This window comes from Meles meles, chromosome 10 (assembly GCF_922984935.1).
Source record: "Meles meles chromosome 10, mMelMel3.1 paternal haplotype, whole genome shotgun sequence".
Classification (NCBI taxonomy): domain Eukaryota; kingdom Metazoa; phylum Chordata; class Mammalia; order Carnivora; family Mustelidae; genus Meles; species Meles meles.
The window spans coordinates 71,835,414-71,860,885 of NC_060075.1; the positions used below are offsets into that span (position 1 = coordinate 71,835,414).

Below are 25,472 nucleotides of genomic sequence, written 5' to 3' on the forward strand. Positions count from 1 at the left end.
ATCTTCAGGGCCCCTGGGTGGCGCAGTCAGTTAAGCATCTGACTCTTGGTTTCGGCTCAGGTCATGAGATCGAGCCTGCTTAAGATTCTCTCTCCCTCTCCCTCCTCCTGCTCTCAATAAATAAATAAATAAAAGTACACTTATCTTAATGAGCACTAAGTATTGAATTGCTGAATATTGTGCACCTGAAACGAATACCACCTTGTATGTTAATGGAATTAAAATTTTTTAAAAATTACCTTCATGATATACATATATGAAAAAGGGAAAATTTTTAAATTATATGTATAACATATAAGTTATATACACTATATATATAACATGTATTTAAAATTATATATATATAAGAAATAGAAAAAATTTAATGCATATATCTGATATCATGACAAAAATAAGCAGAGGGAAAATAAACAAGAAAACACTGAAGTTAGTTACCTTTACCAGGTGGGGTTGGGGATGAAATGGAAAAAACATTAAGAGGAAGTGACACTTGTCTAAACATACCACATTGGCTATAGGTACGTATCCACAGAAGAATGAGAATGACCATCCAGATGTACACATGGCTTGCAGAGATTAATATAAAATATTTCCCCATACTTATGTCATAATTTTGGAGTAATTTTTTTGTTTACATTTCATGTTTATTTTTTTAATCACCACCTTTACAACGAACCAGTCTTGATTCCCCCTGGTCCCCCCGCCTTAGTTTATTTTTATCTCATCATTATGTATCTTTTATAGCATACACACATAATAAAAATGTGATACTGATGCACTAGTTCAGGAAAAAGCTAAAAGCAGAGGGCAAAGAAAAGAAAAAAAAATCACAAAAAAGTTCTGGGCTGCAACTCAGCAATCATTCACCAGAATAAAGGTATTCTTTTGTAAGTCAATTTTTTTTCACCTTATAAAATCAACTTTACATAAATTTATATTTATATTATGCAAATAAATTTAATCTAATTATATCCCAACATTCTTTCGGGTAGATAAAAGGAAGACAGTGTTAATCTTATTTCTTCCCAAAGAAAAATTATGACGATACAAATAACTGTGTTATAGTTCACCAATTAATTTTTATTATACTTGTCACAGTTTAACAAACCAGAAAATTGAATCTTAGAACTACTACTACCTTCTACTTTCCACTCAGCCACTGTCTAGCTACATTATTTGCCTATTTATTCGAGGAAAGGAGATTCTTTCCTATGTTACCCCTTGATGATTTGCTCAAATTTAATGGGTTTGGATGAGATACACAAAGATGTATATGTAAATTCTTTTCCAAAAAAAGTTGAAATTATTGAAATTATAGCAAGCTTTTTCTCACCAAACGGATCCAAGTGTAAATTATTCACAAATCTAGCTACACCACTACACATGCCTAGAAGTCTTCCAAAAGAATACAAATTATATTATCTTCAAAAATATGTTCATGTCTACAAACATAAGGCTATGATGTACTGAGCACCAGATAACAAGATGACTCTTGCCTAAATTTATATTCTAAGATAGAAACAAATGTAGAGATTCATTATACTAAATACATACACAATACACAGTTTGAGGAAAGGGGACAAGGTGGAATAGATTAAAAAAATATATACTGTTTTCAAAACATTTAAGCCCAGATGTACTAATTGCTGCATGTGAAGACCATGCTGGCAATAAGTTAAAAGAGTAATTTCATTTTAAAACTGGAATCCAAAAACCACTTTCCTCTGTACCATGCAACCAACTGGTATGAACTCTCATAGCAACAAATGCTTCTCATGCTTTTAACACCTTATTACTAAAATCATTCACAACTAGAGTTCTCTCATCAATTTATAAAAATCATCTCTAAACCTCAAGTAGAGAGTCTTATCACATGGACACGGGTGAATCATAACTGTAACAAAGGAAATCCAAAAAAAGGCAAGTATGCCAATAATTCATAAGTTATCAAAAAATAAAAGAACAAGCAGAGAATTTGAGCTTCTGAATTAACAGCCCATGAAACTTCCCCTCAGATATCTATCCTTCTTCACACCAGCAAGGCATAATAGACAGAAGTCTAGAGAAAGAGTTGGAAGCCCTGGGTCCAGCCAGCACTAGTTCCGCAACTTAGCGGTCACATGCTCTTACACAATAAACCACTGGGAACCAAAGTTTCACTTTTCATAAAACAGTGTAGGAGATTCGTGGATCTGCCTACCTCATCATTAGTTTAATCAACCCACCAATTACTAAACACCTAAACTTCATCTCAGTTCAAGTCCCTATTTAGGGATGATTCATTTAGGATAAGACCAGAAATACTAAGGCAGGGGAGGGCCGTGCTATAATCCCAGTACCATGTTCGTGCCACTTATCAATAATAGCAATGAAAGTCTTGAACTGATCCATTTTGAAAATATTCACAGTGAGACACCCCCAAAGAACTAAAACAACATGTCTTTAAGTTCTGTTTTAAAACTAAGAATATACAGGAAATAGAAATTTATTTATTTATTTATTTTTTAAAAGAAAGAGTATGTGCATGAGCAGGGCACAGAGGGAGAGGGAGAGAGACAATCTTTTCTTTTTTTTTTTTTTAAGATTTTATTTTATTTATTTGACAGAGAAAGAGATCACAAGTAGGCAGAGAGGCAGGCAGAGAGAGAGGAGGAAGCAGGCTCCCTGCGGAGCAGAGAGCCCGATGTGGGGCTCGATCCCAGGACCCTGAGATCATGACCTGAGCCGAAGGCAGCGGCTTAATCCACTGAGCCACCCAGGCGCCCCAGGAAATAGAAATTTAATGATCAAATATTTTTCTGTGCTCTAGAGCTATTCTCCACTGCCATTCTTTAGCTAAAAGCTAGTAGTGTCCATTTATTCAGCAAAAGTTGTGAGGTGAGTGGGAAAAGAAAAAAAAAAGTATAGTATTTTAGAAATATCTCAAAAAACATGCAGATTCTTTTTTTTTTAAAGATTTTATTTATTTGACAGACAGAGATCACAAGTAGGCAGAGAGAGAGGAGGAAGCAGGCTCCCTGCAGAGCAGAGAGCCCGATGTGGGGCTCGATCCCAGGACCCTGGGATCATGACCTGAGCCGAAGGCAGAGGCTTTAACCCACTGAGCCTCAAAAAACATGCAGAAAAGAATATTTTAAGTAATATAATTTTTTAAATATATAACCTCTATACAGATAACATCCATGTCTAGTAACTCTGAGGATTATAAAAGGTAACAAATATCCTAGGGAGCAGAATTTGGACAATATTCACAAATCTGGATGTTATAATGTAAAAAGTCCAAAACAGCATTTCCACTATGCTTCACTATTCAAACATCAAAATAGGCTTCTTAATCAAATCTTAACACTTTCACAGATATGATATCCTATTTCATCACTGTTGGCGAAGAATAACACTTTGCACCTTCCATTTCTGCTGTTTAACCACCTCAACCAACCTACCTGGTCAAAATAAAAAGGATGAAATCAGCTTAAGTAAAACCAGCAACAGCTCAGCCTTAATTATAAACAATAAGTAAGAATCTAGAGGCCAGGGGAACCTGGGTGGCTCAGTGGGTTAAAGCCTCTGCCTACAGCTCAGGTCATGATCTCAAGGTCCTGGGATGGAGCCCCGCATTGGGCTCTCTGCTCAGCAGGGAGCCTGCTTCCTCATCTCTCTCTGCCTGCCTCTCTGCCTACTTGTGATCTCTGTCAAATAAATAAATAAAGTCTTTAAAAAAAAAAAAAGGAATCTAGAGGCCATTTTCAAAGAATGTGAAACAAATAGTGAAACAAATATGAGCAGACTTTTCTAATCTGAAGCACACAACGAAAAAATATACCATCTTTTAAAAGTTGCTTAAGTACAGAGGTAAGTGGTACGTATGAAAAAAAGAAGGATGCCAGATGTTGCTTGTTAATACTTATTAATTTGCTTATACACTCGTCAGAAACCTCTATTACCAAATACCTATAAAAATTTCAGTTAGATGATTTTTAAAATAGAACGTCAAAATAAAAATTCATAAGGAATATCCTTAAGGTATTTTTTGTTCTTGTTTCACTTTGATTTAGCACTCTAATCACATCCTGACAAACATAAAGGGAACAGATGTCTTGGCATCCTCACAGGGATCCAAAACTCCCAGCACTGTCATCCCCCATCCCCAACTTCATACACACACTGATAGATGGATTTCAAAAAACAACAAAGAGTTAGCAGTATCTTCAAATGAATGCTGTTAGCTTTGTGCGCTCTAGCACCAGAAGCTGGTGGGAAGACTACTGCTTGTCTGGGAAACGCTTCAGGAAATATGCTGCAGATCCAAACGGCACTAGGCCCAGGAGCTAAAAACATCTCTAGGGAGGCTGAACTCTGGACCTAAATAAGTATCTGGGCCAAGCAATTACAAGATCTTTCCAACCCCTAATTACTTCAATAAGGGCCAAGCTTGTACAAAATATGAACAGCTTCAGTGTCTTATAGCCACTGGAAGCCGGAGATGTGCACAGTATAGTGGAGTGGATAGCACACGTTTGGGATTGGGACCCAGTTTTGTGACTTACTTGGTTATTATGCTATCAAATGGTTTCATTTATCTAAACACCCCTAGGGATAAAGCACATAACCTACATTCTCTCTGAAGCTTTAAACACTAGGACTCAGGGCAGCTTGGTGCTTAGTTGGTTAGCATCTGCCTTCGGCTCAGGTCATGATCCCACGGTCCTGGGATCAAGCCCCACATCAGGCTCCCTGCTCAGAAGGAAGCCTGCTTCTCCCTCTCCTCCCCACTCATGCTCTCTATCACTATTTCTCTCTCTCTCAAATAAGTGAATAAAATATTTTAAAATAAATAAAATTTTTAAAAAACACTATGACTCTCCAAAGACAATAATACACATAAGCTATAGCAAAACTTTCCTTGTACCAAACTAGATTCATTCATGATTTAAAAACACAAACATTTCATGGTTTAAAAAAAAAAAAATGGTCACTCTCATTTCCCAGGCATTTTATCATTAATACTAAAATTACATATACCCACGAAATCATATTTATCTGTAATGATATAAATGATGCTAACTTGGAACTAAGTGATTAGCACTTTGTGAAACTGCTTGTGAAGTGCTAAACTGTGAAAGAGAAGGGTCTCCTTTAAACCACTGGAACTAAGTAAGTAAGTAAGTAGCTATCACCTTGGAACTAAGTAGCAAAATTCCTTGGGAAGTGCTAAATTGTGAAACAGAAGGGTCTCCTTTAAACCATTCTTTTTTTTTTTTTTTTAAAGATTTTATTTATTTATTTGACAGAGAGAGAGATCACAAGTAGGCAGAGAGGCAGGCAGAGAGAGAGGAGGAAGCAGGCTCCCTGCGGAGCAGAGAGCCCGATGTGGGGCTCGATCCCAGGACCCTGAGATCATGACCTGAGCCAAAGGCAGCAGCTTAATCCACTGAGCCACCCAGGCGCCCCTCCTTTAAACCATTCTTAAGTTTTCCGAATTGCTGTTAAATGGCCTGAATCAAATAGACAAATTAATACTATAAAACAAGCAAAGCAGGTATAATAAGAATACATCATTTACCTTTCCAAATTACAACTGAAAACATGCTGTGAACCCCTAAACTGAGATTATCACCAAAAGGGGAGCAGTATTTAAATGTAAAAAACCATCAAATTAAAAATAGGGTTTCTTGGGATGCCTGGGTGGCTCAGTTAAGCATCTGCCTTTGGCTCAGGTCATGATCAGAGGGTCCTGGGATCAAGCCTCATGTCAGGCCTCAGGTCCGCACTCTGCTCAGTGGGGAGCCTGCTTCTCCCTCTCACTCTGCCCTGCTCATCCTTCCTCCCTCTCTCTCTCTCTTTCTTTCTCTGTATCTCTATCTCTATCTCTCTTTCCCCCTCTCCCTCTCTCTCTCAAGTAAACAAATAAAACATAGATATAGATATAGATATAGATATAGATATAGATATAGATAAAGATATAGATAAAGATATAGATATAGGGTTTCTTGACAGATCTCAAGAATGGCTTTCTACCAGTAAGTTCTTTTTTGTTTCTGCTGGCAGTGCATGTCATGCTCTAAAAAAAGGTTGGTTCTTTAACATTTACTCCCAACCCTCCCCTACAACACGCACACACACACAGCCCAGCAATCTACATTACACTGACAGGTTCTTAGACATGGGCAGCCCAGGCACCTTGCCACACCTTAGCCAGTTTCAAGTGACCAGGAAACCCTTCCATTTCCAACCAAAGAGGGAAGACTGGCTACCCAGATAACTACAGCCCGAAGCATGCACTCCAGAGGCACTGAATCCCAGAGAACACTGAAAACAACCAAATCTGCACACTGAAAATCCAGTTAAACCACGCCAGACAAACTATAGTTCCTTTCACCTGCCCATGCTCTCCTCCTCTTGTGTCATTGCTCAGGTTATTTCCTAACAACCCCCAGGACCCAGCCACACACACTGCGCCTGTTGAAATCCAAGACCTTCAGAACTTGCAGGCTCCTCTTGACAGTAAGATACAATTTTGCCTTCCTTAGATCCCTTAAAGAACTGTGTTGACCCCAATAACACTTTATGTTGCTTGAACTTTTCTTATCCTACCTCCAATCATAATTAACGTGACACCTTACTGGGTTGTAAATTCTGTAAACCTTATCTATCCTTGTTGAGCCGAACCGATTACTTGATTAACAAATGCTGAGTGATGATAAGGGAACTGGTTTATGCTTAGCAAGTCAGAGTATTAAGAAAATGGAGTCTTGTGTCCTATGCCAGCATCCATGAAGGGGTAAGGGGCGAGCTTGTCAGTTTGTAAGTAGGATAAATTTCAGACCCTTCACGGCTCTTGACAAGAATTGTTCCTTACCTATCTTTCAATCATAAAGTTTTGAATTTTAAAATATTACCAAAACCTAGGTTTTTTTAATCTTAAATATACAGAAATCAATATATATTCCTATATATGAAAATACATGAGTGGTGGTGGTACAAATATGTGATAATAAATCTGACAGCTTTATTGTTTGGAGTATTCTAAAACTGACCTAAGGAAGCAACTCAAGTAAATGTATAGTATTACTCTTCTAACTGAAAAGACTTCTCTCATTGAACAAATGTTCAAATTTGTAACTTCCAATAAGAGAAAAGGTCTACTCACCTATCCAACAAATCAACCAAATTAACCCAACAATCAAATAAATGTTCCAATTTAATTTCCTTCACATCCTAAATATGCCTGAGTGAGAAACAATATAAATTATTCTTGATATGCTACCTTCTGGATCTGACAATTAAGCTAATAAATACAAAATAATCAGCATTCATGTGTACAGGGAAAGGGATAAAAGCAGACATCACTGATGGGGAGTATAAATTAAAACACACTTTCTAGAGGGCAATTTTGGAAAAATGAACCAAAAGCCCTATAAATGCAAAGTCTTTGACAATGCAATTTTACTTCTCATCACGTATCCTAAATAAAGATGTGTGCAAAGACTTAGCTTTAAGAATATTTACTACAGTGTTGTTCATAATGACAAAAGCTAGAAATAAAATAAGTATCTAAGAATAGGAAACTGATTAATTAATCCACGGGATCTTATACTGAAATACTATAAAACTATTAAAAGTTATGTGGGTAGCATATTTACTGAAATGAAAAATTATTTATAACACAGAAAGTGGAAAAAATGTTATAAAACTGTGTGGACAGCATAATCCTACTTTTAAAAGCTATTTGCTTACATACACATTAAAAGAACCAGCTTTGCATGTATAAATACTAATTTTTATTTTCTTTTTGCTTATGTATATTTTTCTATAATTAGTGTTTTACTTGTATGATTTCAAATATGTATATTTTTAAGAGTAAACATGTTAATTAATGACTGCTTAATTTGTGCAACTACTTTATATAATCCACATTCTAACTCTATAAAGACTCCAAATAATATAAGAACATACAAATACCAGACTAGTTTAAGTCAGAAAACAGTCAGCAAAAGGATAAAGAGGCAGTTAATTCTATAGAGAAGCAAAAATATGATTGTTTGATGAGAGACAGTATATTCTTCATAACAGAAAAAGCTCTGAGAATTTAGGAATAGAAACATGCTTTTGACCAAAAAGAGGAATTTGTCTTTAGGTTTCTATATGAACATCAAAATAAACTTTAACAGAAATCTTACTAAACATATTTAGTAGCCCTCAAAAAAACTGACATTGAATTCAGCATCAAGAAATATTAACTTATAAGAAAATTTTTATGTTAGGCCAGCATTCAGTTTGTCTTTCTGTGATGTATGCACATAAAGCACCTGTAAAAGTACATGGCATAGGGGTGCCTGGGTGGCTCAGACAGTTGAGTGTCCAAGTCTTTATTTCGGCTCAAGGTATGATCTCAGGGTTGTAAGATCGAGCCCCAGGTCAGGCTCCATGTTTGGCACAGAGTCTGCTTGAGAGTCTCTCCCTCTGCACCTCCATTCCACAGCCTCCCTACCGCCCCCCCACCCCGCTTCACTTGCGCTCTCTCTTAAATAAAATCTTCTCAAAAAGAAGGACACAGAACACAAAAAGGGTACGATGTTGGTTTTCTTTCCCTCATACTTAAATTTAAACTGTGTCAACACCACACCAATTAGAGACAAAAAGGGCAATCCAATTTACGCAAGAAACATTTACTAAACACTTCCCATGTGCCAGACTCTGAAAAAACACATACTGAAATGATATCAAGAAGTTTTTTCAGGGCATCTGGGTGGCTCAGTCAGTTAAGCGGCTGTCTTCTGCTCAGGTCATGATCCCAGGTGGAATCTAGCCTGAATCGGGCTCCCTGTTCAGTGGGAAGCCTGCTTCTCCCTCTCCCATTCCCCCTGCTTGTGTTCCCTCTCTCTCTCTCTCTCCTTGTCAAATGAATAAATAAAATCTTTTTTAAAAAAAAGCTTTTTTCTAAAAAGAACCCTCCACTTTTCACCAAAGTTACTACTATGTTATCAAGTTAATTTCAAAAACAGAACTCAAAACTCATTAAGCTCATTTGGAAATGAAAAACTGAAAAATGGTTGGGAAAATTTCAGCCAGCTTTAGCTAGCTCTATTATCATAAAATTAATCAATAACATTCTAATTAACACCTTAATATAAGCTTCCCCGGGAAATCCAACAGCCTGCCAAAGATAGTAAAAAAAATTTTTTTTAATTGATGCATATTTCATAAACTTTTAAATAACCTACAAAAAGTTCCTCTACAAGGTCACTAAATAAAGAGCATCCACTTGGTGTCTGTAAATCTCTCCATAGTCTGATATCAATATGTAGGGAGGGGGACAGTGGTGTAAATACAATCATGAAAAAGGCTTACTTTTTTAAAGTAAATAAAATCACCACTAAGCCCCTTTACATTGGCCCTTTCCAGAAATGAATGAGTTTTAATTCTCATTTGAAAATTTTCCTAATTATCATTTACTTGAGCTTCAAAAAATTTGTACACATTTTTAAAGAAGCCTAAATTACTGATCTAACAACTATACACCAATACATTCAAGAAAAGCAGGAAAACCAGACTGAAAAACTATAAAAAGAAAAACTGTGCTTCTAATTAAATCATTCAGAAAACATTGTTTAGTAAAGAAAAAAAAGTAATTACATTCAATTACAAAACAATTTCCAAAAGCTCAAAGCCAAATAAGCATTTAAACTGAGAGCAATAGCTAACAGGACACAAATGGCAGAAATCTCCTAATGGGATAGGATGCTGTTGTCCTTAAGAACTCTGACGTTCTCGATTTACTAAAGAGAAACAGAACGCTAATTTTGCCCCAGATTTCTTTGTAAAGGGATATCAAAAAACTTTAGTTCAATTTCATTCTAGTCCATTTAGTAACAGATGGGTATGAGTGGTTTAAAATAATACTACGAACAAGGGCAAGCAGATGATTAGATCGCTTCATTTCCAATCTCTTTCCATTTAAAGGAAACACGATTGTTCCCATTTACAGGAACTCCATCCCTCTCTCAGCTCTGATGAGTATACTCTTTCATGTATTTCATTTTTTTTTTAATGTTAAATTTAAGCTCTACCTATGATTAAGGACTTCCTTCAAAATATTGCTATTATATAGAGAAAACCAACTGCCCAAATGCCTAAACTCTTTTCTCATTTCTAAAATCTACCAGTCAACACCTTATACACATCTCCTAAAGGGCTCTTGCTTCTTTCTTATCTGACATTCCATTGCCACATGTACTCTCCCATTAACGGATCCTCCATAAGTATTCTCAGTTACTTTTAACCAGGCTGAAATGATTCCCAATTGTCACATACTGAAAAATCAAGAACTTTACATACATACATACATACATACATACATACATACAAGGCTCCTTCACAACTATCTCCCTCACCTGAGCTGTGCCATTCCAGATCCTTTATATGTGTTCTCACCAGGAAAACATATTTAATTTCCTTTCATCAGTTTATTTATTAACTTTCTAAGGGTTGCTTCCATTTTCCTCTCCTGAGCTAATCATCTTCATTTATAGAACTCAGTTACTAAAAGGTTACATCTTTTCAACAAATTAACTAATAAATAAACAAATCTGATGAGAAATAATTTCTTCCAAATCTTCCCTGGCTTAAACATCTCAAAGAGAATTCAATATTATAAAACAAATTAAAACTTAACTTAGGTTTCAAAGAGATATCCACATCCCTGTCTGCCTGTGGCAGCACTGACTTAAATACTTCTAAGACTAGGGTAATTTCTGAACGTCTTTAATTTTATTGAGAATTATGCAGAGAAAACGGGCCACCTTAAAATGCATCATATTCTTCACCTCACTATTCAGCTCTCCTAAGTCTGTTCTCTCAACATAAAGAGCCCACCATACCTAATTCTGTTAAATCTTTTCCTCAAAAGAAATTCCTCCACGAAGTCATCGTCAACATTTGCTACCAATCTCACCCCTTCAAAACTCCATCAACGAATGTTTTAGCACACCTTGAATATAAACTGGAAGTGTACAAGTACATTCGATGAAAAATAACATATGTTCTGGCTATTCTGGGGCAGGGGGTTCTATGACTCAGCTCTAGTATACCAATAAATCACTTGTTTCCTTAATTTAATTATATATAGTTCACTACTATCACACATAGATGGGTAACTTTATAAAGAAATACCAGATGTTTCTTGGAGTCATTTTAACAAGCATTAACTCAAAATAAAATCAATAAAGATACACCCTTTGTTATCTGATCATTTAAATATATATACAGCTACTTCAGTAATCAGCTTTAAGAAAAACAGTGAAAGAAATAAAAAAAAAACCTGTGGTAAACACTTTAAGCACAAATTTTTGTTCATAAACATTTGTAAGTACAACTTTCAGCTCTGTATTACATAAATATATAGAGGACTTTCTCAAGAAACAGGAGCATGAATATGTCTTTGACTTTGAAAAATACATAAAAGTTTAATGGTAACAAAGTACATTATCCACATACACAAACACACACCAGATTTAACCAAAGAAGATTGAAAGACAAAAGCCATTTGTTTAAAATGTTTGTTTCAATTATTATAGGTCATTTTCTGCTTAACAGAGAAATCACTAACTTGTAATAAACTGCTTTACTCTTTTAATTTTTATTTTTTTAAAGATTTTATGTATTTATTTGACACAGAGTGAGAGAGAGAGAGAGAGAGAAAGAGTGAGGGAACACAAGTGGGGGAGTGGGAGAGGGAGAAGCAGGTTTCCCGCTAAGTAGCGAGCCTGATGCGGAGCTTGATCCCAGGACCCCAGGATCATTATCTGAGCAGAAGGCAGCTGCCTAACTGACTGAGCCACTCAGGCGACCCTTGCTTTACCATTTAATAAAATCATCTCTTCATGACAGCAACACTAATTGAATAAAAAAATGAAATTGACTGCTTGTATATTTAATTTAAAATATACACTATCAACCTAATTTCTTAGGTTGATATAAATAAGGTATGTACATATATCAATAAGAAGAATAACACATTTCAAAATCATTGAAATTTAACAAATGATGGCTAGACTTAAAACTGGATATTCAAAAACAGAATTATAAAACTATATCCCACTTTAAGTTAATAATCATTAAATTTGTGAAAGAGTCCTTGTGATATATGAAATGATTTTAAAAAGACATTTTTTAGCTATATTAACAACCATCCACTGCCATTATTAACTTAATCCTTCATCTATCATATATAATCACATCCTCCTGGAATATTTACTGTAACTCAAGTAAGATCCTAGATTCTCTAGATCCCAATGAACATATAACCAACACTTTTGACAAACTCACTAAAGAATGAAGAGTAGCTTAATTTTATACTAATTCTTGGACATAATTACAGTAGAAAACAGGTATCTACTTTCTAGAACTATTTTCTGAGTTGATGTTACAAATCATTCAAGAATGCCTCCAGTAAGAGACACAAAACATTCTTGAACTAGAATTAAAGAGACCAAGGTCAACAATGACCACCACATTGTCAAATCAAGTGATCAATTCTGTAATCATCACCATACGCAGACTCTCAGAAGCAAGTGACACAGGTTTACAGTCAATTCTTCTTGAAATACTTCCTTATGTAGGCTGTTCCACCATCTCCTAGTTCCACCCTCCCCAACTAGCTGCTTTCTTTCTCTGACCCTTCCCTAGTCTCTCCTCCTTACCTAATCCCTGAATGTCACAAGGCCCAAGGGCCCCATGCACCGCTCCTTTATTTACATTCCTTTCCCTGATCTTCTTATCAAGTATCATGGCTTTAAGTACAATTAGATTCTGATGACTCTATCACTTCAGTTCTCATCTCCCTAAGTTCTTTTATCCAACTGCTTCCACAACAATTCCCCTTGAACATTAATAGTTATCAAACAGAATTCACGACCCTCCAATACAAATCAGTCTTCTTTGTAAACACAAAGGACACCACTCACTGTTCTCCCAGTTGTTCATCATTCTCTTTTCCTCACACCCTACATCAATCCATCAGCAGGACCAATTCTAGAACACAGCCCAACTCAGTTCACTTCTCACCTGTGGTTATATTACCTACAGACCTCTGTTTCTTTAAGAATGAAAAGAAATTGGTTACAGATCCTGACAGAAAAGCATTTATACACATGGAAAGACTGATGGAAAGTGTATACAGGAAACCAGCTAAGATGATTGCTTAGAAGTTCCTTAGATGCAATCACAGTAGAGAATTAAGAGCCTGAAAGAAAAGGATAAAAGAAGCTATGACAGGGTAGAGTCCATTTAGAAGCAACTGCACTCCATCAATCTGTACCATCTCATCACTTGTGTGACTGAATCGTCCATTATGAGAAAAAGAACAATATGGGAGGAAAAAAAGATTTTGGCAAACATATTTCTTTTTATTTCAGTAGCATCTTCAAATAATAGATGCTATGAAAAATGGAATATGAATTTAAAACTAAAAGAGAGGCAATATGATCAGAATTAAATTACTACATACGGTACAGAGATCCTTATATTGCAGCTTTTGGAATTTTGTATCTGTGTTTCCTGAACATAGTTCCACGTAACCAAGAACAACTTGAAACACAGTATTATGAATGGCTTGAGTGAAGTGCATGTGAAGTTGATCCATTGCTGTCTGTGGAAAGAAAAAAATATATATAATTTCATATTATTAAAATAAACATATTTCAAAGGATCTGAAAAACAGGAAAAAATCTTTATAGATTACAGATATAGATATAACACAAAGATCACTATTATTCATCATGAACACTTTTCTGTTGCTTTGTATTTGTGATTGGTATCCATCCTGCTCTTTTTTAGACATGTCATATATAATCACACCTTTGGATCCCCTCTGCCAGCATTCCCTTACATTGTTCAGGATGCTTCTCAATGGTCACCTTCTCAGAGAACCCTTTCCTGACTATCCTGTATAAATTAGGACCTTCCATGACTCTATCCATTTACACTGTATGTATTTTTTTATGGGACTTGTTACAACCCAACACCCTTGTTTCCACTTATTTCTTTAATGTTTGCTTCCCTTACTAGAAGATAAGATAGATGAGGGCCCATATCAAGGTGCCTGGAGCAATGCACACATTAGGGGCTACTAAATATTTAAGGAGTAAAATAATTGGTCTAATAAGGGTAATTATTAGTTATAATCATATCTTCAAAGGTCTTTAAACATGTCCAAAATTACCAAGTGTCTAACATCTTGTAATTTCTCCTTGGTAGCTTAAGACATACAAATTAATTAAGTACAGTAAACAACCAAATTTCTTTATTCAGACTTTAAAATGTAAACAGAGTTTCAATGATTTGGTAAATTCTTAGATCTCCTTCTAAGACAGGAGACCATTAAAGGGAAGAAAACATTTACATCTGTCACTTTTAGCTATTTTATAGATAAATGCACATGCAGAAGGTATAATTAACTTTTCAAACAATGACCCTTGTTGCAAATTTTTGAAGGAAGCCCTTGAGCAGTAAAAGAATGTAAAGTCATGGAAGTAGTGACATCATTTGGAGAGCAAGAGAATCCTTTGAAAAATCTGATAAATGAAATGGAGCTGTTTTCAGATAAACATACATCACAAAAGTTTACATACCACTTTGAGGGAAACAGGCTGGCCCGTCTCAGAACCATGAAGCTCCACATTAATAAATTCTCAGGATCAAGAGCTTAAGTAAAAGACTACACATCCCTTCCAACTGAATTACCTTATAATAACACTTTTAAAGAAAAACTACATAAAAGTGTGCAAATACTAAGCCTGACAAACACTTCATAGCTCAAAACAAATTTCTGTCATGTTTTAATCATACTCCATACACTGAACCTATGTTCATATGGCATAAAAATTTACTTTGTTAAATGAAACTTTTTAAGGACACTACATTAGTAATATTCAGACTTAAGCATTCGTAAAGATCAACAGATTCCTGATTAAGAAAAAGGTAAACATTCTTTCAAAACTTACCTGTGTTTTTCCAAGAAGTCGATAAGCCTGCTGAACCTTGGTGTAATGGTTAATGTCAAAATTCTTGCAGATTTTGGAAAGAGCAACATCCAACTGTTCCTATGGAATTAAAACAAGAGGCAAGAGGCAGTTAAGGAATTCTGTTTTCAAGGCAATGAGAACAAAGTATTAAGACTAATTTTTCATTTTTAATTAATATCTAAAGACACTTACTATGACACTAAATTTAATAGTCAAAAACAAATTTAAATTAAAAATGCAAATAGATTGTAATTCTCATGTATTACCAACTGTAATCAAGTTTACTAAGATGCCATTAATATATGAGTAATCTAAAGACCCATGCCTAGTGCTTCAAGGGACACAAAATAAGTATAATAGTTACTAAAAGAATTTTATTTATTTTTACTTTTTTCCTCAAGGATCTGCTAAAAATCTTATAATTACATAAACTGAATTTGTAGAACTATTAAAAAATAATAACAGTCCTTCTATAATCACTGAAAAAGTAATTCTCAACAAAACTACATTGACCTTAAAAGAACATACCGCAAGCTATGTACTTTTATATATAAATGCACCAACTTTGTCTAAGGATTTCTATTTCAGTGATTTGTTTCAAAATAATGATTGTCTACCTAAGTACCAAATAATATTGTATATTGAGAGTAAAGAAATATTGAGCTTTCAAAAGTTAAATCCTCAATATTAGAGATTATTTACTTACAGGATTTTTCAAAGCATTATCTCTATGTTTATCAAATAAATTAACATTCTTACGATTAGTAAATGACTGCATTTACGATGAAAACCCACTGTCACAAAAGTTGTTTGAAAGTCCAGCCTCAATTTTTATAAGTACTCTCATCAGGAAAATGAAAAACTAAAATACCAAAAATTAACAAATAATTCTTATTACATTTATTAAAATAAACACCCTGCTTTGCAAAGATTGCCAAGGAAAGAGATGAACTCTAAATAAATGTAAGAGGAAAAGCAAGACTTCCTGCTCATAATGACATATCTTTTCCTTTCCATTTCTCTATTTTTGATGAACTGAATGAAATATTGTAAGGGTTTGGAATTTAGGAGGGCTCATCAGCCAATAATTATTCTTATATAAATTAACTCACTGAATTTAAAAAGTTAATAATAAAGTAATTAATAAATGGTAAATATTTTGGTTATAATTTACATGAAAACATATCTATGACTAACAGTTTTGGGATCTTTCTGGATATGGTATCTTCAGATACAAAATATTTTCAGATCCCATAAAGATAATAATAAAACCAATAATAAATAGTAAATATAATAAGTAATGAAACTCAATAATAAAGCCAAAAGTATTGAGTTACAAGTAGATTAACATTAACTCAACCATGCACAGATACCCCAAATAAAAAAACAAAGTGTTGTGATCTAGAACGCCAGTAATTCACACAAAAATCAAAACATAAGATGTATATGAACTATTCAAAAACCTCTGAAAAGAGAAAACCACTTAACTTACGATGTAATCCTTCTTACCTCAATTTGTTCTAAAGTATCTTGAAGCTTTGAATTCAATTCACTGTTAAATAAAAGTTAGATGTGACCATCTTTAAAAGACAAACTAAGTGCTCAATAAATAAATACAAGCTAAATAATTCATAAATTTACTATTCAAATGAATAGTATGAGCAGTAATATATGCTGATTCTACAAACAGTGCAATAAAGCCAGAAAAATAAAAAGTAGAGAAAAATAAGAGTCTTAACTAGCAGCAACAGAACTATATAGGTAGAAACTCCTAAAGAGTTGATAGATAAAAACTAAGAATTCGGCGATTCACAGACCTGTACCCCTGGGGATAAAAATACATTATATGTTTATGAAAAAAAAAAAAAATTGGAAGGGGAGGCGAACCATAAGAGACTATGGACTCTGAAAAACAACCTGAGGGTTTTGAAGGGTCAGGGGTGGGAGGTTGGGGGAACAGGTGGTGGGTCATAGGGAGGGCACGTTTTGCATGGAGCACTGGGTGTTGTGCAAAAACAATGAATACTGTTACGCTGAAAAAATAAATAAATTAAAAAAAAACTAAGAAGTCAAGAATTCAAAATTAATAACAAGTTTTAAAGATTAAAAAGCATAGTATAGATAAAAAGTAAAATTTTAAAAGTAAAATCAATTTCTATGTACTAGGAACAAAGAATTAGACAATGAAAATTTTTAAAATATCATTTCAAAAAACCAAATACCTAGGAAAAAATCTAATAAGAAATAGGCAAATACAAAACTGAGCTAAAATACAGAAGTTTGAAATACATGAAGATCTATACTGCGGAAACAAGCTATAGCCTACAATATCATTAAGATATCATTTCTCACCAAAAATGATTTTCTAGAATAAATGAAATTTTAATTAAAATTCCAGCAGGTTTTTCTTTCTTTTTCTTTCTTTGGGTGTATGGAAACTGTAAAGCTGCTTCTAAAAGTTATGTGGAAACTCAAATGATTAAAATAGGCAGGACTATCTTAAAGAACAGTGTTGGAGGAGATACACTAAAATAGGTAAAGACTATAAAGACACAGCAATAAGACAGCATGGTTCAATCAGAAGAATTCATAAACTGATCAAGAGAACAAGAATAAAAATAAAGGGCAAAAGGCTTGAACAGATACTTGACAAAGGAGATAGCTGACTGGCCAATTAACATACAATAGGCACCCCAAGTAGGCATTTAGAAAATGCAACTGAAACTACAATAAGATGACAAATAACCAGAATGGCTAAAAATATTTTTTACAAATTAAAAAAAATGACATCAACAAATGTTGGCAATGATGCAGAACAAATGGAACACTGAATTCAATGTTGGAGGAAGGGGAAATTGATACAATCTCTTTGAAAGGCTGTAACATCTACTGAAACTCAACATCCATTTACTCTGTATTCCAGGAGTTCTAGACACATATCTTACAGAAATGCATACACAAACTTTGCAGCGCTACTTGTAACAGGCAAAACTTAAAGCAACACAACTGTCTATGAATAATTAAATGGATTAAGTATGATATACTTAGATGATGAAATACTACAGCAATGAAAATGTATCACTGGAGATTAGTAAAAACCGAGAGTGAGCATAACTATGGACTTTGACAATCAACAATATAGTTTTGATATCTTATTGGAAAAATAAGAGTAATGATTTCCTCAACTCCTCAACTGGAAAAAATGGGCTTTAGTGTTTATAAAATTATCATAAGTCTGGATGGTTTCACTGCTTCTATTATTTATGGTTAAAATGACTCTATATCCTCCTATGCATTAAGAGTTAATGAAAACATAGTAACATAAATAGTATATATAGTATTTTTTTTTAAGATTTTATTTATCTGACAGAGAGAGCACAAGGAGGGGATCAGTAGAAGGAAACAGAGAAGAAAGCTCCCAGCCAAGCAGGGAGTCCAATGTGGGCTCATCCCAGAACCGTGGGGTCATGACCTAAGCCAAGGGCAGATGCTTAAACATCTGAGCCACCCAGGGGCCCCAACAGTATGTATATTTTAAATATAAAATCTGTAAATCAAACATTTTGGCTTTAAAATGCTTTCAAGGGGTGCCTGGGTGGCTTAGTCAGTTAAGCATCCAACGCTTGATTTTGGCTTAGGTCATGATCTCAAGGTTTTAAGGTCAAGTCCTGTGTCAGACCCCATGCTGGGCATGGAGCCTACTGAAGATTCTCTTTCCCTCCTCCATCTCTCTCTCCCTCCTTAAAAAAAAAAAATGCTTTCAAAATCTACAACTGCATTTTGACAATTTACTACTAATTGAAAATACATATTTAAAAATTATGTGATTAAGGAGTGTATATATTAAGTGTACAGCCTTCAAGGAAAGCTTTAGTCATCATTTAGAAACATGAATTCAAGTCATTTCAGTCAATTAATCGAAGTATGCTAAAAGGATCTACTCAGAAACATTTGGATAAATAAAAGCTACATTATGGTAAAAAAAAAAAATTACCAGTTCTAAGATGGAAGGCTAAAAGCTAATAAAGGTTATCTGCAAGCTGAATAGAATGAAGCAAACAATTTTGGGGGGCATTTTTACCATCACTCCAGAAGATATTAAATATAAGATATCCAAAAATAACTAATATTATTCTTTTAAATAGCTCATCTAGGACATATGCACTCATAAAATGAGTCCTGGAAAGGCTGCATATAAATCAGAATTTTGTACCAATTTGGCCATACATAAAAGCAACACTGTACAGAAGTAATTACCATCTTAATGATCTTTACCTGGTCTGTTATTAATGAGTCATATGATTTAAGTCTCTTAATATTCCTGGGCATTAGTTTCCTATACAAAAGTGTGCTAGATCCAAAGGGTTGCTTCCCACTCAAAAGTTTCAAGATCCCATTACATGCTAAACCTCAGTTACCCAATTACTACATCTTTGTATATGATTTAGTAGAGTGCTAAAACTTATAAAATTAGTTTAAGTAAAATTTATACTTGCAAGTTTATATGGTATGTCCTTTGCCCCTGGATATTCCGGGTATTTAGATCAGAGATCTGTTCCAGTGGAAGAGAGTTTATTAACATTCTTCAGAGAAAACCTGACTTTCAAACACTTTGAAGCTAAACCACCAATGGCGAGATACTATGAAATGTCCACATGGTCCTTCAAAGTATGTTCAGACTGGAAAAGGACTCTTAAGATCACTCTGAATCTACCCAGATCTCTGTCCTCACTCTGTTCAAAAATCAGAGTCCACTACTAAGAACACTACAGATGTTCAAAACATCTCCAAACTTATGAATTCAATTCTAGAGCAGAGATCAGGCCCAGGAGCCAAATCTAGCCAATAGCCTATGTTTCTAAATAAAATTTTACTGGAACACAGCCACATGAATTACTTATATATTGTCTATAGCTGCTTTCAGACCACAAGGGCATAGCTGAACAGAGTTGCAAGTGACACCTGATGGCCCACAAGCTTAAAATATTTATTATCTGGCTCTTTAAAAACAAAGTCTGCCTACCCTGTGCTAAAGCTCAGCAGACCTTTCAGTTGATCAACTGATCAAAGTTAAAACTAGAATATATCTATGTGTGTGTGCATGTCGGTTCACAGGTCTATTGAATGTTTTAAGTACAATTGTATAACCACACTTCATTTACCCATTTCTGATTTAGACCCCAAATCTTCTCATTTGAGTGGAGCTTTAACTTCTTGGTTTTATATGAGCCAAATCACACACAAATTGTTTATAATATCAAGTTTCAGTTTCTCTGTGATAAGATAGGAACTTAAAAATAAATGCAAAACAATCCAAATGCCAAATCGCATTTAGTCACTTATATCCCCCAATTTTTATGAGTTGTCTCATCTACTTTCAAAAACCTGTTTCATTTTATTAGTTTATTTACTTAAACAACATAAATTTGGTAACAAATATAACTGGTAGAAAGACATTTAGGGAAAAAAGTACAATTAACTCAGCTACTGGAGTAGATGAATAAAAATCGGCCTCCTAGCCATGAAGTACACTGTTACTACATTATCAGACAGTATAGTGTAAGAGTGGTTAAGAGCAACAAGCTCTGCATTCCAGGGACTGAAGTTTAAATCCTGACTCTCCCACTTATTTTACAAAGCATCAATTTCCCCATCTATAAAATCGAGAAAATAATAATACCTCTGTGGAATATGTTATCAATACCAAATAAGAAAAGGCAAGGGAAATGATTAGTACAGTGCTTGACACATAGAAAAGTCCAAAAATGTTAAAATATTTTTATTTTTATTAACATTATTTTTATATTTATAATTTATATTTTATAAATACATAAACACATTGTATATAACACATATATAATATATACAACATGATATATGTAAGTTATATATAAATAATATAAATTTATATATTATAATAAATATAATTTATATTATATTTTTTATTAACATTTAAAAATGTTATCACAACATCGTCACTAGCACCACCATCATGATTCAATTTTTAAAAGCTAAAAAATAAAGCATTAGTGAAAAAAACCTTATTAAAATCTAATTTAGAATTACTGTACAGTTGATGCTGTCAAACTAACACTGCCTGGCTTCTAGTCACACTCTTATACATGTCAATATTTCTGTTTCTGTAGGGGTATAAGAAGCAAGCCATTCACAGCATGAACATTTCTGATGGTCTTTTGTTTACGTACTCTGTGTTCTTAACTGGCATATTATCTCACTGTCTTGCCTGTTAACTGCCTGTTATAATAAGCTCCTAGAGAACAAATACATTTCAAAAGCTCTTGGTATAACAAGTAACACAGCATCTCATGCAGATAAGGATTAAATAATACCTCATTCTTGTCTCATCATCTAGGAGTAAAGAGTCTAACACAGATGACTTTCCTACACAACTGGTGAAATTTCAGAGCACCAAATAAAAAGAGAAAAATCCTTAAAGTTTCTTTAAAAAAAAAAAAAAAAAGGCACTCTTCATGAGGAAAACATCTGACCCTGTCTGACAACTGAGCAATGCATCATTCCATTTTCTAAGGAAAAAAAAGTTTTTCTTTCAATCATGTGTATGGACTAAATTAACATCATTTCAAAGTCTGAAAATTGATTTCCCACATATTCCATATCAAAAAAAAATTCTCAAAGGAATAACTGTAACAAAACTCTAACAAAACAAGACAAAAGGATATATAAAAAAAGGAAACATAGAAATGATAGTAGTTGAAAGAGGTAAAAAAATGTTCAACAAGTAACAAAAACACCAAACACCAATGGATTCTGATTTTCTGTAGAGACAAAAGATTACTTTTTTTAATAAGTCCATTCACTCTACTTAGTCCTGCAGATAATATTTATATAATCATGATACAATAAATACAATTTCTATTATGTTAATTTTTCTGGAAGTAAACTACTGAGAAAACACAGAAGATTTAATTATAGCTGCAAAAAGAATATAAATGTTATAAATTTGACCAAGTAAAAATAACAGTTTCACTAAAATATCCTAGAAGACAGGGAAGTCTTATAAAAGACTTCTACCAAATTCCTATCTCTTATTGATATTTTAAGAGGAGGAGTAAACAGAGAATCAACAACTGTATAAAGTGATGAATCAGGAAAAAGATATTTTAACATAGAATTTTAAATTATAATGAAATCTACTGGGAAAAAAACCTAATAAGCTATATAAGCGGTTTACTCCAGGGAGTAGGAAAGAGAATGGTCGGTAAGGCAGAAAGAAACTTTTACCTTTTGTTTAAATATTGTGTTTTGCCACCAGTAGATTTTACTTTACATTATTTCAAAATGGCACAGCACGGGGGAGGGAGACGGTGGAAAACAAATTAAAATAAAAGATAAGGAGTGCAGGCAGTATGCGAAGAGCACGCTGTCAAAAACTTAGCCCACACAGATAGAGCAACAAGGACTCGAGATCTACTCATGGGTCTGGGTAGCTGGCCTGGTGACCCAGCTGAAACATGCACTGCTCCAAACACCATCCCAGGCAGAGTTCCTAGGTTCCCCTTGCCTGAACCTAGACAAAGACAGACCATGACCTCTTGCTAGAAGGGAATCAAGGGCAAGAGGGGAAGCACGGTCCCTAATATTGCTGTATTTGTACCAAAAAGCAATGTTCATTATTCTATGATTTAAAGAAGTTCTACAACCTGCAATTTTCATTCCACTGCCAAGTTCATATTCTGAAGGGGGGAAAAGGGGTATTTTGAAGATCATGAGAAATTAAATACATGTGTCTATGCCAAAGTATAGTACTCAAAAAAAGATATTCTAGTTCTGGTGGTATATGCATGATCCAGAATGCTCTCAGATTCCCTCAAGCAGTTTCTTTCAAATGAAATAAAAAAACAATTGGGGAGGGGAGGCGAACCATAAGAGACTATGGACTCTGAAAAACAACCTGAGGGTTTTGAAGGGTCAGGGGTGGGAGGTTGGGGGAACAGGTGGTGGGTGATGGGGAGGGCACGTTTTGCATGGAGCACTGGGTGTTGTGCAAAAAGAATGAATACTGTTACGCTGAAAAAAAAAAATAAATAAAAAGGGAAAAAAAAAAAAAAGAAATAAAAAAACAATAAAGCAGTTTTGACTTTTAAACATAACTTTTCTTGAAACTAATTTAGATAAATTTCAAGTGAAAAAGAAATTAAATGCTTCACTCACAGACATACTTTAACAAAAACACATTCTGATGCCTATTCCCAGTAAATCCCAAATATATGACTCTGTCAATCAACTCAAGAAATGTCAAATAATGTAAAAATGTTCCCTGTCAGTTATAAAAGTGAACAAAACTGGTGCTACACTATCTTTTATTAGATGTTGAAACACACTATATCTAAGGAAAATACAAGGTGCTGAAGGGGTACAAGTTTTCTCTCAGTTTCAATCAACTGGGTACATCATATTACTTGGTACTTTTATGTATTAAACCACAGAGTTGTATAACCTGAGACAATACAATCAAGGGCTCTTAATGCAGAAGCAAATACATGTATTCTGTTTTTCCTGGTTTCAGAATCTTAAGAATCAGCCCTCAGTAGCCCCATGTAATCTACTTCTAAGACCACAGGGTCTCTGCCATCTACCAAAACCCTTACAATGTGACTAGCAAAGAAAACATGAACATACACTCTCCCTAGGAAAAATTAAGAAGTGGACATGCAGGTACGTGGTGCATATGAACTTGTCTAAAGTATATTAAAAAAAAAATTACACCAGAATCCAGAAATGCTCTGCATCACAGGTTGTTCTCTCACGGCCATTTCTAAAGGGAATATACTTTGTGATTCTCTAGCCACCAAAAGAAATGAAAATAAATTTAAATGTTAAAGAAAATGAGAGTATAAGCAGCTGGAAATTAATTACTATTCCTAGGATTACCAGCGTGTAAAATTATTTTTCACTCTGATTCACTTAGGTCCAAGCAAAGATTAAATCTGCCTTAGGTTAAATTCCACAGCTCCAGGTAAATGAAATGAATCTTTAAAGTGTTGATGAATCATGTCTGAAGAGTCCCAATCAGAGAGCTCAAAGACAGGTACAGTATTGTATTTAGAAGACCAGAGGAAAAGAAAGGAAAATAAATGCACAAAATAAAAAAGGTGCATCCAATTAATAAAAGCAAAAAAGGAAGACAGAACAAAATACCTTTCATTTTTGTGGACTCAACCTGATCTACATGTCAACTATATCTCATATCCCATTATCTACAAGAAGTGAGCAAATTTCTCAAGCTCTCCCAAGTAGGAACAAAAGTGTAAAACAAGGGAAAAGGGGATTGGGTTAAGCAGGATTAATGGTGGCTAGCAGAGCAAACAGTGCAGGTATGTGAGGAAGAATTCTGGTGGAAGGCCTGGCATCACCATCAAACAATCCCAACCAATAGCAAAGCTCTCTGAGCCACGCTGACATTGTCACTACATCACCAAGTGAAAAACACAACTCTAACAGAAGTCCTGCAAAGCCTAAGGTAAGATTAATTCCTTGGGACATTTTAATACATTTGTGCATGTATTTTTACCTGTTTTCGGAGAATAAGACAAACTTCTCTCCTTATTACATATATAATTCACATATGTAAACACAGCACGCTTTTTATAGAATGTACTCCCTAAAATAAAGCAATTATTACTTAAGTCACCATTACAGATCTTTAATTTTGATCTTTTCACCAGGTCGGAGAACTGTAGTCACAGCTCCTCCACATATCACTATATACCTTAATGAAAAAGTACTTATACTTCACACTAACTTTAAAAAGCCTAAGTAAAATTTCTTTAAAAAATATTTTGTATAGTTAACTCTCATCAAGTAGATAATTCCTTTAGCACAACCAAAACTCTTAATTATTGAGAGAAAACAAAGTGCCAACACAGGTCACCTGCTATCTCAATTTCCTGCCACCAAATCACATCCATTTTTCCTATTATAATAGAAAGTGACCTTTTCAAAGTCAACTCTACTATAATCCCTACAAAGCCTTAGCATAATGTTATGTCTTCTATTTTATTTTCAACCTCTCACTTTCCCACAGATTTTCAAATATTAAAATTTCCCCCTCAATTCCACATCTCCCCCTTTGTCAAATTCCCTCATCCTGTACTTACACTTCAAGCAAATCTGTCCCAACAAAGTCAGCAATGATTTCTTTTTTATAAATCCAATGGATAGATATTTTCAGCCCTCATTTTGCTTGTTACCTCTGCAACACAGACTTCATCATGATACCCATAATCTCCTATCCACAACCCTCATACCTTGTTTTAGCTAACTCCCCTCCCTCAAGTCCTCCTCCGTGTTGACCCCAAAGGAGAGTTAGAGCCCAACGCTTCCCCTGTACACTCAACACTCATCTTCCTAACACCCCATCCCCCTATCTCACTATACCTCCTTCAATCCAAGCCCTTCTTTTTTTTT

At 34.5% G+C, this 25,472-nt stretch overlaps 1 protein-coding gene across 1 annotated transcript in view; it reads right to left on the reverse strand.

The window, feature by feature from the left end:
• Positions 1 to 25,472, reverse strand: part of VPS50 (VPS50 subunit of EARP/GARPII complex) — a 130,851-nt gene that overhangs the window by 78,036 nt on the left and 27,343 nt on the right. The window contains exons 10-12 of the mRNA XM_046020863.1: positions 16,533 to 16,575; positions 15,003 to 15,101; positions 13,508 to 13,648 (exon numbers count right to left, since the gene is read on the reverse strand). Coding sequence (XP_045876819.1) covers positions 13,508 to 13,648; positions 15,003 to 15,101; positions 16,533 to 16,575 — 283 coding nt within the window. The remainder of the gene's footprint in view (positions 1 to 13,507; positions 13,649 to 15,002; positions 15,102 to 16,532; positions 16,576 to 25,472) is intronic.